Here is a 27907-nt window from a genome sequence, read left to right as displayed (position 1 = left end):
AACTTTTGCACACGGTGCCAATTAATTTCCGATTACGTCGATTAAATTGTCGTAGTATATAACGCATGAAAAATTCCTAAAAGTCGTGCAGGAGGTTCTGCAAATGCAATCATTAATAGGATTTATGAAATTATTGAAATTAATAAGAAATTCATGAAATTCTTGTTCGATGATCCAACGCGGCTCAGAACCTATACGCGGCCGTCTCTCCTGTCCGCGTGACGGGTTTCAGCCGGCTGGCTCGCATGCGCAACGGCACGAAAAATCGTCCGCGCGCAGCCAACTTTATTCGTTAATAACTCGTTAACAAAGCCGCGGATTGCATTTCGGCAAAGGGAAAGGTTAATTGAAATGGCCTCAGGAACCCCCCATTTCCCGGAGTATGTATAATTTAGAAACACCCTTCATATAATTCTTTAATCATCGCGGAAAATAAAACTCACAGGCTATATTTAAGACAGATCCGCTATCTTGCAGCAAACAATTCAACGAAGTTTGCTACGCGAAAGAAAAGCAGGACATAATCTCTGCGGCAATTAAGTGGAACGCTGAGGTCGGTTAGGACGAAGTTCAAAGAATAGATGCAATTATGACAATCGTTTCTTTCTTTTTACGTTTATTTCCGTAAAATCTGTACAGTGCGTACTGCGAGGTGATGGCCCTCGGCACCACGGTTGGTTCGTTCAGCGTATTATTGGTACAGTGGAAAGTCTAGTTTATGTTAGGTCATTCAGTATGAGATGCACATACTTGATAGTAAAATTATAGAATAGAGTATGCGTTAAATAGTTAATAACCCGGCATCGCTTCGTATTTGAATACTAGGTTTACAGGTCGAAATGATGGCCAATAATTTCTTAATGTACGATTATTCGTATAACAATTGTATAGATTGCACGCATGCATTGTAATAAAAACGGCGGCGGGTTTAAAAAAAATTCTGGCTTGTTATCGTTGTGAAGGTAGGTTTACTGTTCAAAATCAGAATAAATATTTCATTTAAGCAATCCGCAAATCCAGTGTGAAGTAACAGCGATATGCTGTGAACCCTTCACCATGCACCGCGGTGTCAGATCAAACCAGACTTCCGATCAGCTAGGATGAACGTCGAGAGCGATCGCAACAGGGGAGTTCCACGATGTCCTGCGATCCTCGTCACGAATTGAATTTGACGAGGTTTTCGTGGTTGGTGGTTGACAGCGCCAGGCCTTCGATCGCGTGTTAGTTACGCTTGTGACATTTGGCTTTCTCCTGGGGCAAGCACTCCAGGGTGACCAAGTCGAAGTTCTTGCCGGCGGGGCAACTCTTCAAAATGAAATGCTGTTCGTTGTTGCACTCATAGTACTGGTCGCATTGGCACTCGTGAGGGGTTCGTGTGCCGACTTTGCAATCGTAGCAATTGACCTTCTCCGGTGCGTCGCACATCTCGGTATACTTGTTGTACTGGAGCCCGCTGGGGCACTGTTTCACCTCCTTGACGCCGTTTTGGCACTCGTAGTACCACTCGCACTTCTCGTGCTTGAAGCGTTTCGTGCCGCAGATCACGCCGGCGCAATCCGGGTCCTTGGTGGACTGTTTCTTGCAATTGCCGGTTTTCTTGCGATCGCAGGCCTGCAGTCTTTCGTTGAAGTAGTGGTTCTCCAGACACTTTCTCTCCATCACTTCCCCGTCGACGCACTCGTAGAACTTGTTGCAGTCGTCCGGGTTCGACCTCCTCCGTTTCGGCCAATTCAGGCACTCGCCGGCCGACGACGGCGGCGTCGTGAAGTCTTTCTTGTTGCACACGCCGTCCGCCCACCAGACGCACATCAGCTTCACCTCGTCGAAAACCGTCGCGGGCGGACACGGTCGCAACGTTTTCACGCCGTCCACGCACAGGTAGTACCGGTAGCAGCTTTCCGGGTCGGGGAATTCGATCTTGCCGGTGGACGGGCAGTCGTTGCCCGGTACCTTGCCGCTGCAACGGGCGTCCTTCGCCGGCAGACATTTCAGAGCAACTTCATCGAACAGCCAACCGTCCGCACATTTCTTTAACGTCAGCTCCCCGCCCTTGCACTCGTAGTACAAATCGCAGTAACATTTGTGGCGATAGCGTTTACCCGGCACGCTGCAATCGTTATTCTTGGCGCGGCACTCGAGCGACGCCGGGTCGAAGACGGTACCGCTGGAACACTGGACATGCTTTACACGTTCATTGTCGCATTGATAGTACCATTCCTCGTCGTTGGGATCGGGCCACTTCTGGTCGTCGGACGGCGATCGGCAGCGAACATTTCGGCATTTGCAGTTATCCCACAGGGAGCACACTTGTTCGTCCGGGTCGAAGCACAGGTAGTTGCCCTTAGTGTCCTTATCGCAGTCGAACATGAACTTCTTGCTCATGTAGCACTTGTAGTACTTCGTGCAGTCGTACTCGTGCGGCAGACTCCAGGGCTCCGTGTCCGGGCAGTGAGTGTAATTGTTCGCGGCCGCTGCCGTCGCCGCGACGGTTACTAGAATCAGCAGCTCTGAAATCAGACGTTAGATCTATCCGTTAGAATTCGACCCGTCAAATCGCTCGACGGATCCCAGATTCGTTCCTATCGCGTAGCCCCATCGATAGGGTCCGATCTTAGTGAATCCAATTGTTCCCAAGACTCGTACTTGCTTGCGTCGATCCAAGTGCGCGTCAGCTTTGACGCAACAATGAAAATGACGGAACTCGACACGCGACGAACACCGTCACTTTTAACTTAATATTTATCGAGTGAAACGTTTGTAAATAAAAATAAAGAAACTAAAAAAAATCTAATATGTCTCGTTCGATAAATGCAATGTTAATTATGCCCGAAAACGGAAGGAAAAAATTTGGCACCCCACAGTAACCAGTTCCACTATCCCAGACAGCGGAATAGTGCGGAATGTAGTCCGGAAGTTTGACAAATTCCCCATCATTATTTAGTTTCTCTTTAATTTCAGAAGATTTACAGATTCACTGTTCTCGAAGATTGAAAATTTATCTTACCTCTCATGTTGTGAATAAACGTTTGTCCGGTCCTACGACAGTTACGATACGATTACGTCAAATATGTTAGCCAATATGAATAAATTGGGATGGAAGCATTGACTTTTATAACCGAAGTGCCTTATCTGGTAATGTCATACTGTGTTATCATATCTGATACTGTAACTTCCTGCCAACGCCCCTCCTGTTTTGACTCGTTTATAATATAACACGTCGCCCTCTAAACAACTCATGCACTTGGAATGCACGTCAGACCAAATTCGAGATCCCTGTTCCTCTTATCTACCGTTCAACATCGAATGACAATCATATTCATAGATTACAAATTCCGATATAACGATAATGCAGACCTTTGAACAGGAACGATACCCCGTATTAAATTAACGGAATACAAAGATCACGCATTTGAATACGTACTATTTGAAATTATCAATATCATATTGATCCGTGCAAATGTATTTTCTGTTCATTTCAAGACTGTTGTCGAGTAGAATTCGAGAACACGTTCCGAGATTTCTTTTTATTAGATTAAACAAATCACTCGTTTCCATAACGTGCGACTAATATGGCCGGAAATACTGCATTTTAGACCGGGCGACGTATATTTGCTTAACGCGTAGGTAATTGCTGGGCGACTTGTTCCTGTTGCGTGCAATTTTACCACGTTTGCCATAGTTCTCCAGTCGGATGCGTGCATCGGCCGGTACAAGATTACGTACGTTGGCGAGCTTGCATGCAACGCAGCATCGATCGCCCGTTCGGCTGCGGAAAGAACAGCATGCAACGCGAGTATACGAACACCCGGTTGCGTTTCGAGCAAACGTACATCGACCAATTCAATCTATAGTATCTGTAGTAGATTTACATTGCTGCACCAGCCGCGCGGATCAAAAACCACGAATTCGTACGGCGAGGCGAAACGAAGAAGAGCGATCGACGATAGCGACGATCTGGTTTTCGCGAATGCGAACGGTGCGCGCATTGTCTGACCATTGTCGGCCGAATCTACTGCATCGTGAGTCGATAATACGGCGGTCTACGCGGATAGCGACGCGGCGCGGCGTCGGGCCTAGATCAAAGCGAGTGTCGACCGTTGATACACGACGGCTGTTTGCCGCGTTTCCCCGGTGCATCACACGGATGCCACTGCGATCGGTGCAGCTCTATCGGTGCACGAGCCTCGCCGTGCCAAGGCTCTCCCCCAAAAATACTGCTCCAATCGGAACCGTGTAAACAATGGCTGAACGACGCCGGATTGGCGGCACTGTCGCCAAGTCATGGTACCACGGCCAATTGTCGGCGAGCTGGCCCCGGCTACAGCGGAAAGTGCATCGGTCGTCCTTTCCATCCCACCCCCCTCCCTCGTCCCGCTCCCCATCCCAGGAAATACTGGTGACGGCGGCACGGCTCATATTCAGTAGACTCGGCCATTTCTCTTGCGACTGGTTCGGCCGCGACGTATATTTTTGTTTCTCCGTTGACGACAGTGCGGGTACTCCCGGGAAGCTTGGCAAGATAACGCGACGCAAAAGGATGATACACTCCGGGCGTACCAGGCTCGAGGTAAGTGTCCCTCCGAGTCCGGCCGTAAGCGGAGCAGAGAGTCTCTCGCGCGCGCACACACGCACGCACGGCTCCGTAGTGAAATCTGACAGCGGCGAGACAGAGAGAGAAAGAGAAAGAGAAGGAGAGAGAGAGAGAGAGAGATAGTGAGAAAGAGAGCTAGCACCGGGGTCCCGAAACTGGCCCGCCGAATTTCCTCGATACGGTCGCACGGATGGGTCCGTCGTCTAGAGGGTCCCCCCCCAGGATCGAAGCACCGGAGCTCAGGGTTCTGGCTGGCTGGCAGGCCGAGACTCGCTCGTGCGTGTGTCCAATGTTGTCATTGCCGAGGCGAACAGCTGATCCGCTCCCCTGGCCACCAGTCCGCTGCCTGGCAACGATTTCTCGCGCTCGTTATCTCCGCTCCGTCACACAGCGGGCTTATCCGTCGCTGCCTCGATAAACAATCTTCTGGGACACACGCTCTGTCCCCTGTCCCTCTCTGTATCTTTCCTCTATCTTTCTCTCTGTCCTCTGCCTCTCCGCCTCTCTGTCTCTCTCTCTCTCTCTCTCTCTCTCTCTCTCATTCTCTCTCTCTCTCCCCCGCGTCGCCCGTCTTCCTCCCTCTCTACGTGGACAGCTCTAAAGGCTTCCTTACATTTCGCATCGTTACCATTCCGCGTATATACCTCCGTCTCGCTCTCTTTCCCCCTCTGTCGCTATGCGTGTCCATCGTTCCGTCTCTCTCCATCTATCGGCGAGCGTTCATCGCTCCGTCCCGTTCTATCCAACCAGCTCTGGGTCTCTCCGTTCCTCTGATCGACCAACCAACCAGTCGACTCAGTTCTTTGTTCTTTTCGTTCTTTCTTTCCTTTCCGTCGTTCTCGCGTTTTCTCGTCCCCGGCAACACTGTCGTCATCGCCGACGAGATGCTACCCCTCTGTTGTCCCTCCTCCCTTGCCCCCCACCACCTCCCCCCCTCTCCCCCGCGCAACCCCCCTACGTTCAGTGTCCCCTGGATTTTTCAAATTTCGCGTCGATGTTCGTTGTGCACGGACGACCACTGGACCAACCGTGTGTCTCGTTCCATTTTTCCTAAGCACATCGTCTTTTCGCTCGCCCCGCGTTTCCATGTCTCTCTCTCTCTCTCTTTCTCTCTCTTTCTCTCCTTCGCCCACTCTCCGACTCTCGCACACTTTCTCTTTCTCCGTCCGTCTTGATTTATCTCCGTCCCTCGTCCGTCTCTATCTCACCAATGCTCTCCGTTATATCTCGCATCCACTCGCTCCGTTTTCCTCGCTCTCTGTTTCTCGCGTTCCGCCGTTCTCCCTCCCTCCATCCTTTGTTTTTCTATCCGTCTCCGTTCCCGTCTCTCTCTCTCTCTCTCTCTCTCTCTCTCTCTCTCTCTCTCTCTCTATCTATCTATCTCTATCTCTCTCTCGCTGCATCGTCGATCGTTACGCGCTATTAGAATGTCAATGAGCGTTGTCCTTCTCGCCGGTTGACAGTCGAACCTCGGAAACCAAAATCGACCATTCTTCGTCGCGGTTCGCTCTCCTCCGTTTGTCTCTCCGGCAACAAACTCTCCCGGTGCACGCGCGCGCCCACAGGCCGCCCTCGTCTGGCCGTTGTTGTTGTTTGGGTTCGCTTATGCCTGCGGAAACAACAACCGCCGTCGCACCAACTCCACCTCCCCCCCCCCCCCCCCTGCGGAAATCATAAGCAACGCGACCGCAGAACACAATGGAAGTTGCGGTCGATCGGCTGGAAAATTTGTTTCTGAACATCCACACGATGTTTACCCCGCCCACCGGAGGGGGTGGGAAGAGCGCTCCAAGGGCTGATGACCCTTTTTATCATCTCTTTGGTGTCTGTCCGACTTCGAGAAACAATTCGCCACGATTTAGTGGACAGACATAGGAGTTGTGCCACGAATCTAAAGGTTTCTCCATTCCAGAGGGAATACCAGACCCTCCGAAGGTCTTGTAACTTGGTAAACACTGCGTCGGGGTACCGATAGGCTTCGGTTGTGTCATCTGTCTAACACCCGGCAAACTGACTGGGGGGTGATCCTAGCCCCGCGACGGTAGACGACGGCCGGTATCAGCTTGTTCTATTTAAAAGTCACCTCGTCGCTTTGGATCTTCGTTCTTTGGATAATGTATCGCTTTAACGCGAGTCGTCGACCTTATTGATCACGGCAGGCGAATTTTCTGATAACCGATAATCAGACAACGCCGCGCCAACTTGTTCCATTTAAATATTCATTAAACCGCGACGCGGCTTTGGACGAATTCTACGGCTTCGATCATCCTTGCGTCGCACGATCAAACGACACGTCGAATCATGATTCGTTTGATGAGTGTGCGAAAAAGAAATACGCACACCTTGCGAGACAAACGTTTCACGGCATCGAGGGAACGAGAATTAGCGAACAGTCGGATGTGACGAATCCGACGGATTCGTCGCAGCGGAAGAATCTTTTGATGACAATGAAACAGAACCGCGTCCCGAGATAATGCTACGACCATTTCTGCGCCGGCAGTTCGTATTTCATCCGAAACGCGTTCTACTCGAAAGAAACACATCTCGTAAAATGTTTCACAATATCCGGGCGAGGAGGATCGGTGGGACGCTCAGGTGCGGGAACGAAACTTATCGAGACCATCTGTGGACTGTAACCGTTTCGTTTCATTTCGCTCGTTCATTCGCGGGAAAACTCCTTTAGAGCACGCGAAGCGTAAAATAAATAAAATAATAAATTTATCTTTTATGCTACGTATAAAACAAAAGAAATAATTATCACTGAAAAGTCATAGAACAAACACAGCTGCAAACCGATGCTCATGATACACTCTTTCAATATTATTAACCCTTTGCACTCGAGTGGCGCCTCTGAAGCGCCAACGAGAATTGTTATATAATTAATAAAATAATGTTGACGTTATTAAAGACCCATTTATTAAAAACGTAACGGTTTTATGGGTCACAAGACTGAACTTCACATGCATAAATTATACCGAGTACTATACTACAGCTGGTCAAAATAGCAGTTTCGGATCTAAGCTTAAAACGGTTCCGAGTGCGATGGGGTTAAAGTGTGACTTTTAATATGGAGATCGAATGATACCGATTGTCAGAGCACGGTATAGACTTCCGAGTGTATTGCCGAATAATTCGACAGCTGTACGAATAAATCCAACGAGATGAGACTGCGTGAGATAATTTATTCGGAAAAATAAGTTGAGAGAGTGAATAATGCCGTGGCATTTAACACGATTAAGTGTCGTTAGTGAAATACCGCGACGCTAATCGCGAGGGCCAACAACGAGCGTACAAGGAAACGACGAAGGCATTGAACTTGCAGAGACCTTCCACACCGGCCGGACGATTCGATGATTTTCAAGAGTGTGAAATAAAATCGTCGATCGCTGGAAACGGTGATCAGGTGGGATCGTCGATCGCGTCCACGGCCCAGGTCGCATTCTCGTCGGATGGCGGAGTGCTGTGTCCGATTTGGAGGGAAAACAAACGGACTGGCTGGCTGGCGGGGCCGTGTAAACAGAATCGGCGCGCGTCGCGTGCATTATCAAGCTCCAGCCCGCGAGTTTCCCCGCCATGTGAATCCGTCTCCACCGAACCCGGTTCCGCCTTGTTTTCGCCCAGAACAATCTCAGCACTCCTGAAACAATCTTCAAGAAACACCAAACAAATATCGACCAATTTCTCTAGCAATTTCTCTAGCAATTTCGACATCTTTTTCATGAGTCTTTTAAGCTCGTATCTACAGGTATTTTTATCGAAAAAAAGCTCCGATTTTATATTTTATTTAATTATTATTTTCAGAATTTTTAAAATTTCCTTCCGACTTTGCGTTCCCCAAATGTCGCGGAAAGTGCAAACGGGAAAAGACTATCGATGTTTTTAAAGTTCCAGACTCGTAACCTCCTCTCCAGCTGTTCGCGTTTCCAAGTGTTCTGCGCCCCCGTCGGCGCGGCATCCCCCTTAATCCGCGACGCCGGGCGCAAGAGAATCCGTTGTTTGTATCACGTTCTGTTTAGTCTTCCGCTCGATCGCGAACGATTCGCGTCTGTGTCGCGATCCCAAAACTATTCGCATCCCCTGTGCTCCGTGAATTTCGTTACCGACGTCTCAAGCCTTTCTCGGGTCATCCGAATCACCGATCGCTTTATTCCTGCTCCTTCAGCTACCCGATTCCTTGACTCGTTTAACCCTCTTAGTACCGAACAACGATATATCGTTGTTGGCTATTGTTGAAAGGATAGTTTTCTTAATATATTTGTTAAACAACAATTTAATTTCTTATTTTTTCTGCCTTTCTGAATTTGTTATTTATCAGGCTCTTCAAAATTCTTGCAATTTCTTTCCGAAACTTTATCAAATTTCGTCAAGCGAGTGTTAAACATTTCGCTCAGATACAGACTCTTTTGGCTGGTACCAAGAGGGTTGAACGCAATCGCCTCGATCGAAAAGATAACGCGCGCGCCGTCGTTTAAAGTCGCGACCCGCCGATTCGACGAAGCCGGGACAAAGCGCGTCCGACCGTCGCGCGTCGATTCCACTCGCGTTCGAAGCTCCATCGAGATCGAAGCTCGGCAATGTAAAAAAAAGAGAGGCAATTCCGCGTCGGAGATTCCGTGCACGGGATTCGCCGTGGTAATAACGGAAGCGCGGAGGGGAATATCCGGAACCGGAGAGAAACGACACAATCGCGCGGAGCCGGACGCGTACGCGCGCGATTATGATAATTACCGACGGGGTTTTCCGCGTGGCGAAAGAAACGAGACGATCCGGCAACGGGAACCGCCATGGGCCGGAGCGGAGCTCGAGGCGGCCGGACTCTGCGCGCATTTTTGAATAATGGAGCAGCTGAGAGGAGTTAAGGAGGATAGAGAGAGAGAGAGAGAGAGATTTCGGTAATAGAGTGCAATATACGAAAACGAGCCGCGAGATTTCGTGCCGGGTTGGCGAGGGGGGAGGAGGAGGAGGAGGACGCGCGGGAGAAACGCGCGAAATTGAGCCTCGCATGCGGCGACGCGCAACCAAAACGGTTACGTAAGGGGTGGGGGAGGGGTGGGGGGAAGGGAAGAGGGGCGAGGTGGGAAAGACAAGGAAAAAGCGCGCGACGCGAAAAATGTTTCGGAATTCTATTTTCGACGCGGATCATTTCCCGCGCGCGCGAGGCGCCGCCACGGCGCTCGGGAATCGACTGTTCGGCCTTAATTTCCGATAAACGGTCGTTGGCTCTGCAACGGGAACAGTCGGGAACGCATCAATCCACCGGGACAATTGCCTCCCCTCTCCTGTAAAACCGGCGGCGAAGTTAGGCGAACGTGAGACGTTCGCCGGCGTCTTCGCTGACATTGAATTTTTCGATGACTGCTGGACGATTAAATGGCTTGATTAATTGAAACAAGAATAACATTCGCGAGCAGATGTTTTAGAAATTTTTATTATTCCTCGATGAAGATATAATTGATGTATATTTTTCGATACGGTGTGTAAAGTTACCGTGAATTTATAAGTACAGTTTTCTTTACTTGAGGCAACCTGTATATTAGAAAGAAATATATTTGTAATTCCTATTTGTCACTGTATCTGATAGAAAAATATACACACGATATTCTGTTAGATTTTTATTTAGACAACGTTGACAATGTAAAAGTTACTTTGAGTCTACGATTGTTCAGACCACTGTACGCTAAGGGCTTCCGAGCCCGTTGGCTGATAAATAATATTAATAACGATCGCAGCTGTTTGCAAATAACACTGGATGCTATTGCACGGCGAACAATTGAAGCGGACAGATTTGAAGCGGAAGCTGATCCGCGAGATCGTTCGGCCAGATGACGGCGCTGATCTTGAAGATACATTTCAAGAACAAGTCGCAGATAAACCGCTTTATCGTCGATTGTTAACAGCGATGATGCAACGCGCGCGCGGCTGCTCGTAACCTTGGACGGCCTTGCTCTTTGGGAACGCACGGCGCGGTCGGAGAGGCTGACGCGAAGCAGCCCTTCGATCGACGGTGTTCTTATCAATCTTCCTCGATTGATATCGAAATCACGGCCGCGAGGCGTGAAATTAGACCGACAAGCATCGAGAGTCGTTTCGACGTGTCGAGACGCGTGATGTTCGAGTCCGTCGACCTGTGATTCGAGAAAAATCAGAACGAAAAATGGCCGCTCGAAGGGCCGCTCCTTCGTTTTCGAGACGCCGTTGTCGAAAAGCCGGGGTCACGGTTCGCGTAGCAGCATCAATCCTGAAGCTGCGAAAGGTTATTTATAGAGGAGATCGATACGGGAACCGTGTGTTGCGATTACTTTTTAAATGCTCCGGTCGCGGCCGTTCCGTTTCACTTTTTTCTCGCTTCGACTTCGATGCACGGACTCGAGATCGCACGACGATCTACCTTTTGATTCGATCGCGCAGCTGCCGACGGAGCTTCTTCTTCTCGTCGTCGCGTAACCTCGGCAACGTTCGGAATCTCGTGGTTTGTCGTTGCCACGCGCGATTAAAAAGTAACCGGGTACGGACACACGGGAGTCTCTTAAATTAGGCTGCTCTCGAAAAATGCATGGATAGAGGGGATCGACTGGCTTCGGACTTATTTATTATTCGTAGAATCTATTAGTAGGAGAATCAGAGAAGATTCGGTCGGTACTCCGATGGAGGGGTTTTAGGCGTCCGAAACTAGAGCTGTCGTCGTGCCGGTGATCGTTGGTCGTTCCAGTATCGATTATCGCCGGAACGATTCCTCGAAAATGGCTCGAGGTTGCTCGAAAAATAAGGACGTTGTTCCTGGGAAGCTTCGGCTATCTTTCGGAAGTGGCCTGTCTTTTTCTACGACGACTGTCGCGGCACTTAGCCCAGAATCCCTGAGAAGGCTGCCACGCTGGAGTCTCGGATACAGCGTCTTCCAAGCGACTCGTCGCGACCGTCGAAACGCCAGCTGATTCGGCAAGACGTAACACGTTTCAACGGTATCAACATTTCGTTCGAAATCCTTTCACGAATCGATGCGGTTAATTCCGACCAGAGTTTCAATTTCGATTCGATCGAAATTAAAAACTCGATGCGGTCTACCAAGTATATTTTCCCCGAAAGGAGCGTTCCGAGTCCATCAAATCCCTTGAAAACTTCTCCAAAAATCTTTCTACAATATCCACCCGATCTCATCCCCCGGGACGGAAGGGATCGGCTCGAAACCGTGCGCGCCTTTCGATCCGAAGCGCCGAACGATCGAACTTTCGGATAGACCGGGGTGTCGCATGATCGACGATGCTACCGTTGTTTTAGAAAAAAGTAAGTCGCGTGGGCGTGGGAGAAGGGGGCCAGGTCGGGCAAGGGGTGCAACCGGTCGAGGAGTCCGGCGCGAGCGGTCAGTGGTGGAGGCAACAGCACCCATCGTATCATCATCATCATCATCACCAACACCATCACCATTACCATCACCAGGCCGGTTATTACACGTTGCCATCGCACACTCACAACAACCCCGTCACTACCATGAAGCAGTCTTACATGCAGGTTGGTCCACGTGTATAGCCGTTGTCCCCCCCCCCCCACCCCCCCCCCCCTCCCCCTCGGTACGAGACCCGACGACGAAGTCCGCGGAAAATTGCCGGCAACCCAGTTGCGCCGAATGTCACAGCTCGGCCATCCTCGAGCTAGCTCCCTCGGGGACGGCTGGCCGCCGATACCGTCATCCCCGAACCCCCCCGTCCACCGAAACAGTCTTCGAAACGATTTTCTGCAATGGCTCTCGGTGCTCCGAACGCCATGAATGTCGGCCAACAACCTCTGCTTTTACATTTTCTTCCGTTTTTCGACCGTGTACAACGAGCGTATCTGCACGGCGACTTTCTAGCCAGCCGAGCCCACCCTGAATAGAGACGGTGTATCGAGAACGCTTTCGGCGTCCGATCAAAAACACGCCCGAAAATGTAATCGTAAGAAGAGGGGAAATGGTTGGAGAACGTTCGCATAAAATCGTTTCAGGTGTTGGAGATACAGCGAATAATAACGCTGCGCAACTTCTCAGCGGGAGATCGTCACCGCGGCGGATTGGGAAAAAAATCGATTGTCAGACCTTAAGAATCGTTGCGATTTGTCGGCCTGATCCATTAATCGCGTTAGACCCGTTAGAGAAAAAAAAAAAACTCCACAGGTGATTCCGATCGAGCGTGTAGATCTGACCGGTGTCTGTTTCTCTTTTTTGGTTGCAGCTAACATGGGTGTTTCATGACGACGAGGCGCAGATTAATAAGAAACTGCCAAAAGAATTGCTGCTTAGGTACCGTAAGCGTATACACACGTTTCATTTCGATCCTACACTTCAACGATTCGATATCTAATATAATACTGTCCTGTTTTTTTCACTCTTCTCTTTCTCGTTTTGCCTATCGACACACACCGGGTATCTATTTCTCTTCTTATTGAGCGCGGATAGACTGTTAAATTAAGAGCGGACCACCGAGTAACACGATTGCCGTACGATTGATAGAATTCTCTCGTATCTGGACGTGGTGTCGCTATGCCGATGCGCGCAAGTGAGCAAAGCCTGGAACGTGCTGGCGCTGGACGGGTCCAATTGGCAGCGAATCGATCTCTTCGATTTCCAACGGGACGTTGAGGTAAATCGAACCGTTGACGCGTCGCTCGCCCGCCTGTGCGCCTATTTCGACGTACCTGTCGCCGATTTTACCCGACCCTTGACCCCAAAATCGCGCCGGTCGGGGACTGGGGCCGCTTTTGACGGGAAATACGCGGTCGAAAGCTCTACCAACATTCGAATGTTCACTTCTTGTATTACGCGTAGTGTCAATGAGTTTTTCCAACCTTTAATTGCTATACTCTTAATTTGTTTGAGAGAGGGTTTAAAGCGCTATCAAAATATATAAATTTTTTCTCAAATATCACTGGTAGCTGATATTCAGGGCTTTCCTCTCTTCAATTGTTCCCACTCGCAAGCTTTTGAAAATTGCGATAACGTAAAGAAACGCACGCGGCGAGCGACGCGACGACGAGCCAAGCTAAACACCGTGGTATCTTGATGTTTAACATTGCTGGCTCGTCCAGGGACCAGTTATAGAGAATATATCGAGACGATGCGGCGGCTTCCTGAGACAGCTGTCGCTCAGAGGCTGCCAGAGCATCGGGAACGTCTCGATGCGCACCCTGGCTCAGTCCTGCCCCAACATCGAGGAGCTGAACCTGAGCCAGTGCAAGAAGATCTCGGACGCGACCTGCGCGGCCCTCAGCAATCACTGCCCGAAGCTGCAGCGGCTGAACCTGGACTCGTGCACCGAGATCACCGACCTAGCCCTCAAGAATCTCTCGGACGGCTGTCCCCTGCTCACCCACATCAACCTGTCCTGGTGCAAGCTGTTCACTGACAACGGCGTCGAGGCGCTCGCGAGGGGTTGTCCGGAGCTGCGCAGCTTCCTCTGCAAGGGCTGCCGCCAGCTCACCAACAAAGCCGTCAAGTGTTTGGCCCGCTTCTGCCAAAATCTCGAGGCGATCAATCTACACGAATGCAGGGTAGTTATGACAGATAACCGAGCTTCGGTTCGCGGACTCTGCACGGCGCTCGATAAGGGCCAGATTTTTGAACGAACGAGAAAGATTCTGTCCCCTAAGAGAGTCCATAATTCAAAGCATATTCAAAGACTCCTTCGAGGACAAATTATCTTTGCTCTTGCTTCGCCTCTGGAGCAAGATGATTGCTTGTCCTTGTTCTAAAGACAATTGTAGAGACTTCTTCGAGGACGTTATCTTTGGATATTCCTTCGGGAACCAATCGTCCAGCTTGTTCGCTCGTAGGGCGCTGGCATTTATCGAACTGTATCGCGTTCGTTCTGTTGGAGGTTGTCGAACTGCCCAGATGGTATAAGACGATCCTCTTCGACTTCGAGGAGGGCAGATTAAAACGGCGACGTTCGACAACCTCGGCGAACCGAAGTCCCCCGTTCGAGAGGCGAGATACAGGCGCGAGATGAAACCGAGTCTGTTTCAGAATATAACGGACGACGCGGTGAAGGAGCTCAGCGAACAGTGTCCACGTTTGCATTACGTTTGTTTGTCGAATTGTCCGAATCTGACCGACGTGTCGCTGCTCACGTTAGCGCAACACTGTCCGCTCCTCAGCGTCCTCGAGTGCGTCGCCTGCACACACTTCACCGATGCAGGCTTCCAGGCTCTCGCGAAAGTAAGTGAGCCCTCGTTCGATCTTATCCGATGTCGTTCGATCCTCTAGAGATTAAAAAGAGAGAGAGGCGTCTGACCGCTTGCCCGATTCGAATCGTTTTTCCAGAATTGCAGACTACTCGAGAAGATGGATCTGGAAGAGTGCCTTTTAATCACAGACGCCACCCTCATTCACCTGGCCATGGGCTGTCCCAGATTGGAGAAGCTGGTAAGCCGACGTTTCCATCCTCTTCCCCGGACTCGGTTTATTAGCTCTAGACTGGAACGCGGTGTGCGGACAGCTCGCGGGAGCAGCACACTTTGCACCGTATTTGTTGCGTTGCCGTGCCATTATAAATAGACAATATCAGCTGCAACGGAATATGTTAGGAAAATTAATGTTGCATTTTTGCGACGCGCAATTCGAGCATCGCGATAACGCCGGTCGCGTCGACGTCGATAGACGATTCGCGTTCGTTCGCGCTAGAACCCAGCCGTTCATTCGATCGAACGAAACGGACCGATTAATATTCGAGACTGTCTCGATGACGGTTCATGCTGACGGGAGAAAGGAAATCTGTGGCGGTTCCAGCCTGGAACCGTCTCCCGCGTCTCTCTCGGCGTGTTAAGCGCGCGTCCATCGATCTTGCGCATGGAAAAATAAATTTCCGTCGACTGGTTTTCTGAAAACAGAGTCTGTCGCACTGCGAGCTGATCACCGACGAAGGCATCCGGCAGTTGGCTCTCTCGCCGTGTGCGGCAGAACATCTGGCGGTGCTGGAACTCGACAACTGCCCCCTCATCACAGATGCCAGTCTCGACCACCTCCTACAGGCCTGCCACAATCTCGAGCGCATCGAGCTTTACGACTGTCAACTGATCACTAGAGCTGGCATACGTAGACTCAGAGTACGTCTCCAATTATTATCGATATCCCCTTCGCTCTGCCGTCGATCGATCGGCGAACCGTGTCGCGAGGTAACGGCGCGGCATCCCGAACTTAAATCGCAGACTTCTCACGTGGTTACAGCCTCTGCGAATCGGTAGGGTTGCGGAGCCGTGGAAAAACGTGAGGCGAAAAGTAATCTCATTGCCAGATTGCGGACTTTATGCATTTAGAATGAAATCATTCGAAAAATTGTTTGCAGAATTTTAAAAACGTAAAGTCAATGACAGTATCGTTTCTGTGTATTACAACTCAGGCAGACAGTTTTAATCTTGCATAGAAGTCCGCAGTCTGCTCATCATTGATCAAGGATTGCAACTCGTTAGTTATTGTAACTATTTTATAGCGATTTATAGTAACCAACAAATTGTAATCGTTAATCATTAATCAGATTACTTTTTACCGAACTCTGCTGTGGATTGACCAATCGCTGTGTCTTTGCTGTTTTCGGGCATAATTAATTTTGTATTCATCAAATATTTAAAAAAAAGAATAAAAGAATAATCAATTATACGCGAAAACAAAACAATTGGTCACGAGACGGTAACCGGCTACACCACCTTGTAAATGATATAACATAGAAAGCAGAAACATGTGTAATATTGATTGCCGTAAATTAATGGCAGAGCAGCCACCAAGTTAAAACGTTCCAACGAAGGTCTTTGAACCTCTTGTCCAGAATCTCTCCCATTTAATGATGTTGTAAATACGAGGACTATAAAGTCCATTTATGATCCCCGTAGGTCTGCTACCTCGCCGCACCGTTACCTTTATCGTGCTAGACGAAACAACAATCTCTCCTTAACCTTTCATGCAGCTGAGCCCCCTCACTAGTTAAATTCAATCACTGCAGGACATATTTCGCACAACCTCCGCGTCAATACCGGAGGAAATAACGCACCTCTTACAGCTTGCTACCAAAACGAAAGTAGTCAAACGTAAAGTAACTACTCTAAATCTTTGGAAAGCTTCGGTAGATCGTTAGAGCTCCGGATCACTGGATCGCGGTTTTTATGCATTTATGACCAAAACGAGTATTAAAGAATTTCAAATTTTGTTCATTTTGCATAAAAATCCGCCATCTAACGAGGCAGATACTTCAAAATACTTGCCATTGAAATGAGACACGAGGTAGAGGTATACGCGACAGCATCTTCTAATTTTCCACAATTTTACATTCTATGTACATCGAAAGGCTAACAGTCCGATTCTGCGCTTGTTCGCTAACCCAAATTCGTGGAAGGAGCAGACGTCTTTTAATCTTGTCGACAACTTAGCGTTTCGCCTTCTCAAAAGTCTGTGGAAGCCCGGAAAGCATTAGCGAAATTCTAACTTTCCACCCTTTCGCCCGACCGCCGGACAGGCGGAGACCCGAGAGCTGCGATCGCAGCGTTGGGCGAGAGGGTTCCACCAACCTACGCAAAGGTTCACGCAATGACCGAGAATCAGCTAAGAGACGGCCGTCGAATTGATTGCAGACGCATTTACCGAACATCAAGGTCCACGCTTACTTCGCGCCCGTGACACCGCCGCCGAGCTCGGGGGCGTCCCGGCAACGATACTGCCGGTGCTGCGTCATCCTGTGATTCTGCAACGGAGCGACGCTGATGTAAAACTCGTCCGACACGTACCACACGACCCGGTGGGCAGTTGTTTCGGTGGTGATCGCCGGTTCGCGGCGACCGTGGGACCTTCTCTTCTCTTCGTCCGGCCCGGAATAGCGGCCGGGGCTGTCAGCCGGGAAACACGACAAGCGACACAGCGACAGCCAGCCGCAGTCGCCCCGCAAAAGCAGTCGTCGTCAACGCAGTGAGAGAAACAAGTAGCCTCATCGTGAATCACGAATCATTCAGAAATCGGTACCAAAACCGCGCTACCGTTTTCCACGCGACGCGCGCGCGCGCGCGCGTGTGTACTCGCGATCACACGAACAGGAACGAACACGCAGAGAGACATACGGACACACACACACACACACATACATACATACACAGACAGAAACACACAAACTCGTAAGGATACAGAGAGCCGCTACTGTAATTAAACGTACTGTTGATCGACGCTACTATATTTCACTATTATACTCGCCGCTGTTCGATAACTATTCCGCGCGGTCCGTTCATCCGTTTCTACTCGGACGAGAACCGTTGTTTCTCTCTGATACGGCGTCGGCGTCGTCCGGCCACGCGCGACCGTCGATGACGACCTCGAGGGGAAGGAAATTCCGGGCGACCATTCGATTACCTCGCTGAGCAACCCTTCGCCGACGAATCTCTCGTTCCTCTTCGCGTTTCGACCTGTCCAAAGTCGAAGAAGAATTCTACCTAGATCGCGCGGGCTCCGCAATTTCGTACGAATTCGCAGAAATTCACCGGTCGATGGTTCGTTCACCCTCAACTTCTGCCGAAACAGCGATGCTTAGCTGTAACTAGTTGGACGTCATCGACGCAACGTCATTCTATGCAGCATCGATCGCGACACGTGCGCGATGACGAAACTCTAGAAATTGAAATCAGTTTTCGTTGCGCAGAGCGTCGCCGAAAAGATCGACGACGAACGATAATAGATCGATGAGAGGGCACGGTCGTCGAACGTTTTTTTTTCATCCACTGGCTCACGCGGAGGGTGGGGGTGACGCGTTGCCTATTGACCGAGTCGGTCGCGAGTCTGACGCAGAAACGCGTCAACCGTCGGCGAAGGGTGCAACCGCATGCGTGATCATCCGCAACGGTGCATCGCGCGTTCCCGCACACGTTCCGATCCTAGACACACGTACGGCCGTTCCGGCCGAATTTTCTCCCTGTTCTCGATGTTCCACGCGACGAAACAAACGAAAGAACACGTTACGAGCGTATGTATATATACATACATATATATAAATATAAATAAATATATATATATATATATATATATATATATAGATATATTTATATATATACTATAATATATATATTTTTTTAGTACGACGCAATCCTCTCTTCTGCTATAGACGTTGAAACTGTTTATGAGAAACGCGCATTCGATGCAAAGCGAATCAACTGATACCGCCGCCTTCAATCGTTCGTGAACTATAAATAAATGTTCAGCGTTAGAGAAGAAGGTGTACAATACGATCATTATTCTTTTATCTCCGCTATCGAGACACCGTATCTCGATAAAGCTGCAAGGTAGCAACGAAAGACTAATTATCGCGTTACGAATCTTCTTCGTCGAGGCACGCATTTTCCCGGTTCGCAAACAACTGACCGGTGACTCTCTGTATGACTCGCCGTGCAAACGTCCACGGTTTATCAACGAAAACGTGGACGGATTTGATATTCGACGCGTTTGCAAATCTCACCTCGGACTCTGACGAATACTCGCCGTCGCGCCGAGCATGTGTGTTCCTGTAGCAGTTTCTCGACGAACACTGCCTATTATAAACGTTATCGATTTAAAGTTACCGAAAAAAATCTCTTTCGAGAAGCGAAAAGAACGAAAAACGGAAAAAAAGAAAAAAAAAAGAAAATGAGACGACACGAGAAGACGAAAGACGAACGTCGTCCGTAGCGAGTCGCAGATCTTTTTCCGCGTCTCCGTTTCGCGGGGACGGTAGTTATATACAGAGTCGTTCGTTAGCCGATACAATTTTACAGGACAGAGACGGACAGAGAGAATCGTTTGACCCATGCGCGTTTCGTTCGCAGCGAGGACCATGAACGACCGCCCGCCCCCTGCCCCCCCGAATTTCTTCCCTTCGAGACATCGCGCGCCGCCGAGCACATACTTAACGCATACGGGACCGCTGATCGATTGTCGACGGGGATTTTCACACCACCGGGATGGCGAGAGTCCGAGTCAACTCGCGTCTAACCCTCGGACGACGGGTCGGCCGCGACCCGGATATTCTCGATACCTTCGCGCGACTCTCCGATCGCTCTCGTCGGGTCCACGAGAGTCGACGAAGAGGGTACAGAAACTTGCCGAATCGACCGAACGCCAGCAGCTGAATCTGCGAGGAAAACTGAGTCGAAACGAAGGAATACAATTTTATCGTACGGAGTTTCCTTTCCGAGATAAGAGACTTTGCGAATTTACTGTCTCGGAAAGTAGAAACGGAGGATCATGATCGGACGCGCCAACGAGAAGTTGACTTTCAAAGTCGATTGTCTCCGAAATGGAATCCCCTGAAAGACGCACAGTGACCGCAGATTTCTTCACGGAAATCAATTCTTTGCTGAACTCATATTTTCAAATTCGTTGCAAAAACGTTTTAAAAGTTAATACATTGGGCAGACAAATTATTCGACGAATTGTCTCAAGATAGGAAACTCGTATCTGCATCGAATCGCTCTCACTTCTGTCTTATCTAATCTCTTTCGCAATAGATGCATATAATCCGTGAAACAATAAACTGTAGATTTTGCGCATTTACGATGGAAATTGACATACGGTATTCTCCTCCAGTTGTTCGAATTCTTCCTCATCGCGTTCGACTTCCTCCACTACCGAACACGCATGTTGTTTTCGTACATACTTGAAAAGCGACTCTTTTAACAGTTCGTTCACTACACACACACACACACACACAATACTCATAGAGACATATTTGATCGTAGAGGGGAAGTAGCGTTTAAGCGAGTTTGTTGCTCGTTTGTTTCGTTCGCCTCGCATCGAAAGGAATTCCATGCATCGAACTACGGAGAGAATACTGTAGAACCGTGAACATCTTCGCCTAAATCTTGATCGCGCAGAGAAAACCGCGGTCGAGACAATTAATATGCGTCGGTTCAGATTTCCTCGTAGGATAAATCGGCACGGATCGCGCAGGTTTGTCCACGGAGTCCATGGAAAATCATTGACGTCCGAGGGTTAATGGCCGCCGGCCGTAAAACGGCGGCACACGTTCGAACCAAGATGATTGCATTTCAGGGCGATTCGCTGTTAAGTCTGGCTTCGAATCGCCCGTATCGAGACCCAAACGTAATTTTTTCCTCGACGGCCCCGAGCACCTTTATATATTCCCCTTGTCTTTGTTCGTCCTCCCCTCCCTACGCTGCTGTTTCCCTCGTGTCCTCGGTTCTCTCCAGGGGTTGAAAACAGTAGCGACACCGGTTACCATTTTTCGAAACAGTTATGGAGAACCAACAAAAATCTCACAATTGTTACAAGGTCTATAGGTTTCGATTCTTGAAAATCGATATTGTCTCCATAACCTCTAAAAATTAAAACGTCTCTGAAATCATTAGGAAATTTCATTCCGTAATAATCGGCCACAGACTTGAAGATTAAAGCTTCTTCTTTCCAATGACCTGTCGAAACTAAGCGTACGAGATTTTTTTATTGGTTTTATGAAACAGATATTATACATTATTACAATGTATCTAGCTGTGTAGATTGTAACAATTATGAGATCTCTCCGGTTCTTGATGACAGTCAGACACTGGATAACACGTAATTGTTTAAAACGGTTATTTTCGGAAGCTTTCCATCCCCTGGATCTATCGTCCCTATCCCCGTTTCCTCCCTTTTGTTTTGTAACTTGTCATGGACTAGGAGAGCACAGACTGACAAAACGAATCAAAGCGTTAATGCGTTTGAAACCGATTCACTTCAGGGCCCGGCGGGACCGACCCGCCGGGCCGCCCTTTTACTTTTTAAGCCTAGGTTACGGATTGGTGGCGGTTTCGGGAGCCGTGCAAACGAGGCGAGGTTCGCGTCGACGCCGGCGCCGGCGTCGACGCGATCGTCTTGAGATCGTTCGCGGCGCTGGTGGCTCGGTGACTTTGCAATTTGATGACTAAGAAAATGTCGGAGACTCGAGGCTTTCACGGCCCGGCATCCCTCAGGCTCTTGCTGCCACGGCTCGCGTCGGGGAGCACCGCTTAGAACGTTTAAGTAGCCATATTTGAATTCGTATAATTTTTTCGTACCGATCGAATAGGTGTTTACAACGAGCGCTTGCGCGACCTTGCGCCGAGGTAGGCGAGGGTCGTCTCCTCCTTGGACAACCGTGACAGCAAGACCACCAGGCGACTACTCGTTCGTTCTAATATCCCCCTTCCCTCGATCCCTCTAACACGGTACCATCCCTGACCCATTCGTGGACGAGTGCACGCGATGCACAAAACTGTTCGGAATAGATGAACGCGGGACACGGACGCGATAATCCGGATCCGAAGTCTGTCCAGGAGAACGCGAAAGCTGAAACCTGATTCCCAGACGACTTAGACTAGGCCGCGGAGACTGTCGGTCGTTCGGGCTCCTCTTCACCTTGCTAATCCGCGATAACAGTCCGGTTCCTCTTCGAGGATGTCCGCGCGGTATCCGGTTCGATCCTCGAGCTTTATCGAGCCTGTCAAGGATATTTCCTTCCTCGACCTTGTATTCTAATTTTAACCGACCGTGTCTGACCGACTTTTGGCCAGGTCCTTTCTCAAGACGTTCATAGTTGTTCCCGTTCCTTACTGCTGCCTCGATCACTTCATTCAACCGCGAGGAGTTCAATTTCGTAGTAGCGACTTCAAAAAGATAATTAAATAAACCGTTCTATTAAGTTGAGTTATAAATAACTTGCGTCTTTCTTAAGACATTTATCTTATCTTTCATCATTTATAATCAATATTAAATCTATTTAGTGAAAGCTAGAGAAACTCTAACCCGGTAATTCATAGTAGGTGGACGCGAGTTCTACCTAGTTGCATCGAAAGTTATTTATGACTGAACCTAATCGAATCCGTTGTTTCCACTAGGTGTCGAAACCAAGTTGTGATAGGCTAGAGAAAGAGGCCGAAAATGCAGCAATAATCTTACTAACCGACTAACGAGATAAAACCTTGGCACGCTAATTCCAATCGGCGAGAAAGAGGAACCACGGACGGCCCTCGGTCACGTCTCCGCTTCTATACCGGGTTGAACCGCGCGGTGATCGGCGAGAGTGCCGCGCGCGCGGGTGTGGTTCGCAGTTGCCCGGGGGCCCAACGGGGCCAAAGACAGAGCGCGCAGTGGGAGGAAGTCCTGCAACGAGTTCGTTCGGGTTCGTGATCGATGTGTGATTGATTTTCGCTGATGCGAATCGTGTCGGCTGTACGTAGCATTACGTACACCACATATATTTTTCTTGTCGAAGCGAGGATAGTTCGGATGGGAATGGAGGGAAAGGTGAAAAGGCCTTTCTCGCGCGCGGTGGGGATCAGACGGCGCGGATCTTTTGATCGAGACCAGATTCGAGTTTTTTTGAAAGCGTGCGACGAAACACAGGTCCAACTCCCCACGTCGCCCTTCCCACACACATACATACAGACAGACAAACACACACGCGCCCTTCCCACGACACACACGTGCAAAATCAGCTCGCGAGACGATAAGTATCGCGTGGCGCACCTCCGTTTCTATATTATCCTTCCCGTTGTTTCGACGAATCGAGAGCCAGCCACGGGCACGACGACGACAACGACGAGACGGCGACAGTCGACGACCGTCGTCCCGTCGACATTATTTTCTTTTCTCCCCGATAAGAGAGAAGAACAAAGAGGAACGATCGGAACAAAAAAGAAAAAAAAAAAGTATCGATTGTTAATCCTTGCTAGCGCGTAAGAACGTAAACACCGCGTATATTTAATATATATAGCGTTGTAAACGGAGATACCGGATGAAAAGCAACTCTAGATATGTATATGTATATATGTACTTATACATATGTATGCATATATATACACACTCTCACAGACACACGGATGCGTATATACATGTGCTGTATATACGTGTATGTGTACGTATATAATATATACATATATATATATACACACACAAGAAACACACGTGAACGCGTATATATATGTGTGTATACGTACGAGGAAGAAAAGGTATATATATTAACAAAAAATGGAAAAAAAGCAAGTAAAAAATAAATATATATAGATAAGATATGTTTTATACGCTGCATGTCATCCCTAGAGGAGTAACGTGATCATTGTAAAGTGTCGTTCGAAGTCGAGTGTCTTTCTTATTTTCTTGTTTCTGGTTTTTCCTTTCGATCGTTCTAGCGACTTAAGCGATGCTCGTTTGCCAATGCACGATTGTAATTAAAGGGAGACCTGCGACGATGCGAGAGTATTGGGCATGGCTAGTGCGCGCGGATGTACGAGCTCTCCTGCCAATGATCAGGCGAACGCTGCGGCTTTTGTCGCTTTCGATTTTTCTGCACCGCTGACTTAGATCGCCAACGTTCACGATTTTCGTTAGAAAATTCCGTGAATTCTCTGTTTGATCACCAAATTTATCGTATTCAAATATTAAATGCAAAACAGTAGAAACGTTTTCAAAATTTTTTAAACGTTTAAAACATTGTAAAAACGTTTAAAAAATTGTTAAAACGTTCAAAAAATTGTAAAATCTGCGCAGCTTTTATGTCTCGCAATTAATGCAGCCAATATTTATTTCGAATAATAATCCGCAGTCTAATAGTCGCATGATCATTGGCGGAGAGTTCGAGAAGCTGTCGGGGAACCCGTTGATCGGGGTAGGTAGGAAAATCGTGATCGATACATCGTGCAAACGATGGATCCATTCGTGAAGGGAACAGACCGGGTAGCGTCTCGAAAATCACTCGGCCATTTCGCACCTCGAATTACATGTACTCGCAGCGAGAGACACGATTATCCGGTCTCGTTAACCCCTTGCACTGCTATTCCTTCGACGCTGCGTTGATCAGCACGAAATCGTCCTTAATATTTTTAATAATAAGACCAGACAATTTTTATTTCTTATGTACTCTTGTTTCTAAATTTTTATAAGAATTTCTTTTTATTTCGATCTATATGAAATGAATAATGTTCATATTTAATAGATATGAAATCACGTGCCTGACTCGTTATTATAGTGCAAGGGATTAAAATTCATCGCTGTAAGTATTTGCATAAAGATCTTGCAGTCCGCTTGTTACGGAGAGTCGCGTTTCCCGAGAACATCTGAGAAACGATCGTAGGCGGGTGAATGTATAGGTAGAGAGGCGGTAATCGTGCCGAGGATTTTATTAGAACGAGGACGAGCGATTTTCGAGGCGCTATCGTGCTACAAGTGAGACGCGAGAGAACCATTCGATCGTGTCCGTAGCGTACCAATGGTAACAATCGCGGTCGTGTTTGCACCGACTATGCGAGAAGAGGCGTGATCGAGGTGGTTTTTGAAAACGAAGCTTCGAGGCCGAGTGATCGGGCAAGTGGTTTGGCTGTGCAGTAGAATAGGAAACACACAGAGAAAGAACGCTAGAAAGAGAGAGAGAGAGCGAGAGAGAAAGAGAGAGAGAGAGAATGCGAGAAATTGGAAGCGAGAATGCGAATGATCAAAGCGAGGGTGTGAAAGAGAGACAACAAATAAGATTCAGATGTTAATCGAAGCCAGCGAAAGTACATAGATACACACGAGATATATTTCCGGTAATGCGTTTCGCTCCCATGTACACACATACACACACACACACTGTTTAACCGCGGCGTACGCCATTGTTGTTTAATTGGTTGATTGATTCTCGTTACCGAACGCGAGCGCGCGCGCGCGCAGTCTGGCTTTCCGTTGTCTTTTCAGTTTTCTGGAATGCGGGCAGGGGTTGGGAGGGGGTGAGAATTCAATTCGATTCGAATAGATCGATTCATTCGGATATCCGTCTGATCCGGGGCGCACGTTCAAGCCCCGGAGAGTCTTTGACATACAAGTGTGCAACACACTGAAAAAAATGGTCTACACGTGTCGGCCTACACGTGCCTCACGAGATCCACACGGCGATCCTCTCGCGATAATCGCGAGGGATCGTCGTCGCGTGACAGAACAGCTCGCGATTACGATTGCGTTTAACAAGTGTGTATCTATTAGGGTGGATCGTCGGTTCGCTCATATTTTCTTTTTCCCGTGCGTTACTTCCACCGTTAAACTCTCACGGTGCATCGATCGTCCGAAATCACGGATTCAAATATTATCGGTAGACTGCGAATTTGATGCGTTGATAACAGAGGCGGACAAGCGAAGTATAGAACAGCGAAGACAAGAATCTTGTCGCGTATTTTAAAATCGTAAAACTATTAAAATACACCATTGTTTGACTCTTGTCCCGTTCGTGCGAGCAGTTTTTATTTTGCGCGAAGATCCGCAGTTTGGTTCTCGGACATCGATGTACCTTGAAACAGTTATGAACAATCGAGAGAGTCCCGACACCGTTATAAATAGACGGCGGATTTGATGCGTTTACAAGACCGAGTAGTTGATACATCAAACAGTGGCACTGTTAGAAGAACTTCACAAACTGATTGCTTTAAAATTAAACGTAGAAGTTATTCAAATGGATGGATGTGTACGATAAAATAGGTAATAAATTTTATACACTATTATAGTTTATTGCAATGTAAAAGTGAAACTCTCTTCTATGAATCGTGCAGTGTATCCGCGTGTTACAGTAATTAGTAATGAGCAAATTATAAAGCGTGTAAATAACCGGATGACTATGAAAGAAACTATAGATGGAACTTCTCTTGACGCGCCATAGCCGACTGCATTTCCCGGACTGGCTACGGTCGTCCCCTCCACTTCACGCAACCGCTAAAGCCCTGTTGAACGTCTGTAATGAAGGAACAACCTCTGAACGCTTAAATCTACGTCTAGCGTTGTCGTTGCATTTCATCCAAAAATGATTCGAGACGAGAATAGATATCTATGCAGTTCTTGTTTCTTGCGATCGATGTACCAAATTTTTATTTTGCATAAAAATCCGCAGTCTAGTTATAAGGTGTATCAATTCTGTCTTGCAACGATGTTACATTGTTTCTGGTATTTTTTGGTTCTTGGTTTCGGTTCTGTGTGGCCCCGGTGTCCGTAGTCGCAACTTGTCAGTAATACACAATATTACAGAGACCTGATCGTATTGCACGCATTTCTTCGACTTAAATGCGGAATCCATATTTGCAATAGCTAAACGAAATACAATATATTTGATGCAGTAGAACTATGACCAGAATCAAAAAATAACAGTTATGGGACTCGATTCTTCGTAATTGTTTCAGTGAGTTCGAAGTGGTTATCTTCGGAAAATGTGAAATGCTCTATAGTATCGTATACTTTCGATTATTCTATTATTCATCCAGGAATGATTACCAAACAAACGAGAACAGCATAGTTGATATACGATATTAAAAGAGCATTTCAACAATTACTGTGGAAGATAGCGCAAAAGTATTGTATGAAGGAGCGCCCGAACCCACGACCCACCCGGCCATACTAATATTTATATACTTGTTATGTATACAATATATATCGTTACATATATGTATGCAACTCGCACAGATCGCGCGTAAAAAACGAATACTGTAGCCGATTTCATGGACATTTTCGCTGCTTCGAAAAAAGCTGCAGTCTACCATGTATATATTTTCATTAATGTATGTATAATAAAACAAAAAAAAAAGTATATTCGAGACAACGATCGGCTCTGTGTTTTAGTGGTCGCTCTCTGTCACTCTGCGACCGGTAATGTTAGAAACAAAAAAAAGAGAAGAAAATCGGAGCGAGAAAGGGTGAATGGGAGAGAGCGAGAGAAAGTGAAGGAGAGAAAGAGCGAGTGAGAGTGAAATAGAGAGAGAGAGAGAGAGAGAAAGGATCGATCGAACTTTCGCGTTTCGGGAACTATTTTTCGGCTTCTGAACAATATACATATTATCGCAACCGACGTATTTCTCTTTAGAAATAAATCTTGATGAGGAAACTCCGTGGATATTCTTTGTATTTATGTAAACGGCACCTAATCGCGTATATCACCTTTCTCGCGGAAGGTTCTGTGTTGATGTCAATAAATTTTCAGTGATTTCTAAATCGTTTTACCCATGTCCCCGGACTCTTTCGCGGGGTGGAGACAATCCTGGCGATGGACCTCGAAGAGCCGTCATAAAGTCATCCCTTGGTCAATTTATTTCACTTTCTTTATCTAGGAAATTTCTTCTAACAAGATGTAAAAAGAAAAGAAACTTTTAAACGAGTATGGAAATCTAAGGGGTGGGACTTAATCGGTTTTTTAATCGACGCATCTTAATTTAATATTCAGGCTGCAAGAATCGCCCGGATAAACCGATATTGGCGTAAAAGTTACCGTGTTTTGTTAGTTAAAGCGGAACAAAGATGAATGGAGCAGCACGCGTAGTCTCGTTGAATGAACTCACGCATGTTTGATGTTTGATCTTATGCCG

At 48.0% G+C, this 27907-nt stretch overlaps 2 protein-coding genes across 2 annotated transcripts in view; one reads left to right on the top strand and one right to left on the bottom strand.

The window, feature by feature from the left end:
* LOC144467579 (uncharacterized) overlaps positions 1 to 2458 on the bottom strand; it is a 9690-nt gene extending 7232 nt beyond the window's left edge. The window contains exon 1 of the mRNA XM_078176443.1: positions 1224 to 2458. Coding sequence (XP_078032569.1) covers positions 1224 to 2382 — 1159 coding nt within the window. The 5' untranslated portion in view covers positions 2383 to 2458. The remainder of the gene's footprint in view (positions 1 to 1223) is intronic.
* A 1686-nt stretch (positions 2459 to 4144) lies between these two features.
* Positions 4145 to 27602, top strand: LOC144479118 (F-box/LRR-repeat protein 2). The gene is given in 11 exon segments (XM_078197642.1): positions 4145 to 4192; positions 4194 to 4352; positions 4355 to 4567; positions 11867 to 12097; positions 12796 to 12863; positions 13074 to 13203; positions 13649 to 14110; positions 14586 to 14777; positions 14883 to 14984; positions 15449 to 15664; positions 17180 to 27602. Coding segments are annotated over 11 exon segments (1929 nt in total). The 3' UTR covers positions 17288 to 27602.
* Positions 27603 to 27907: the final 305 nt, after the last annotated feature.

This window comes from Augochlora pura, chromosome 3 (assembly GCF_028453695.1).
Source record: "Augochlora pura isolate Apur16 chromosome 3, APUR_v2.2.1, whole genome shotgun sequence".
In the NCBI taxonomy this organism is placed as follows: Eukaryota; Metazoa; Arthropoda; class Insecta; order Hymenoptera; family Halictidae; genus Augochlora; species Augochlora pura.
This window is presented reverse-complemented; position numbering and strand designations above follow the sequence as displayed.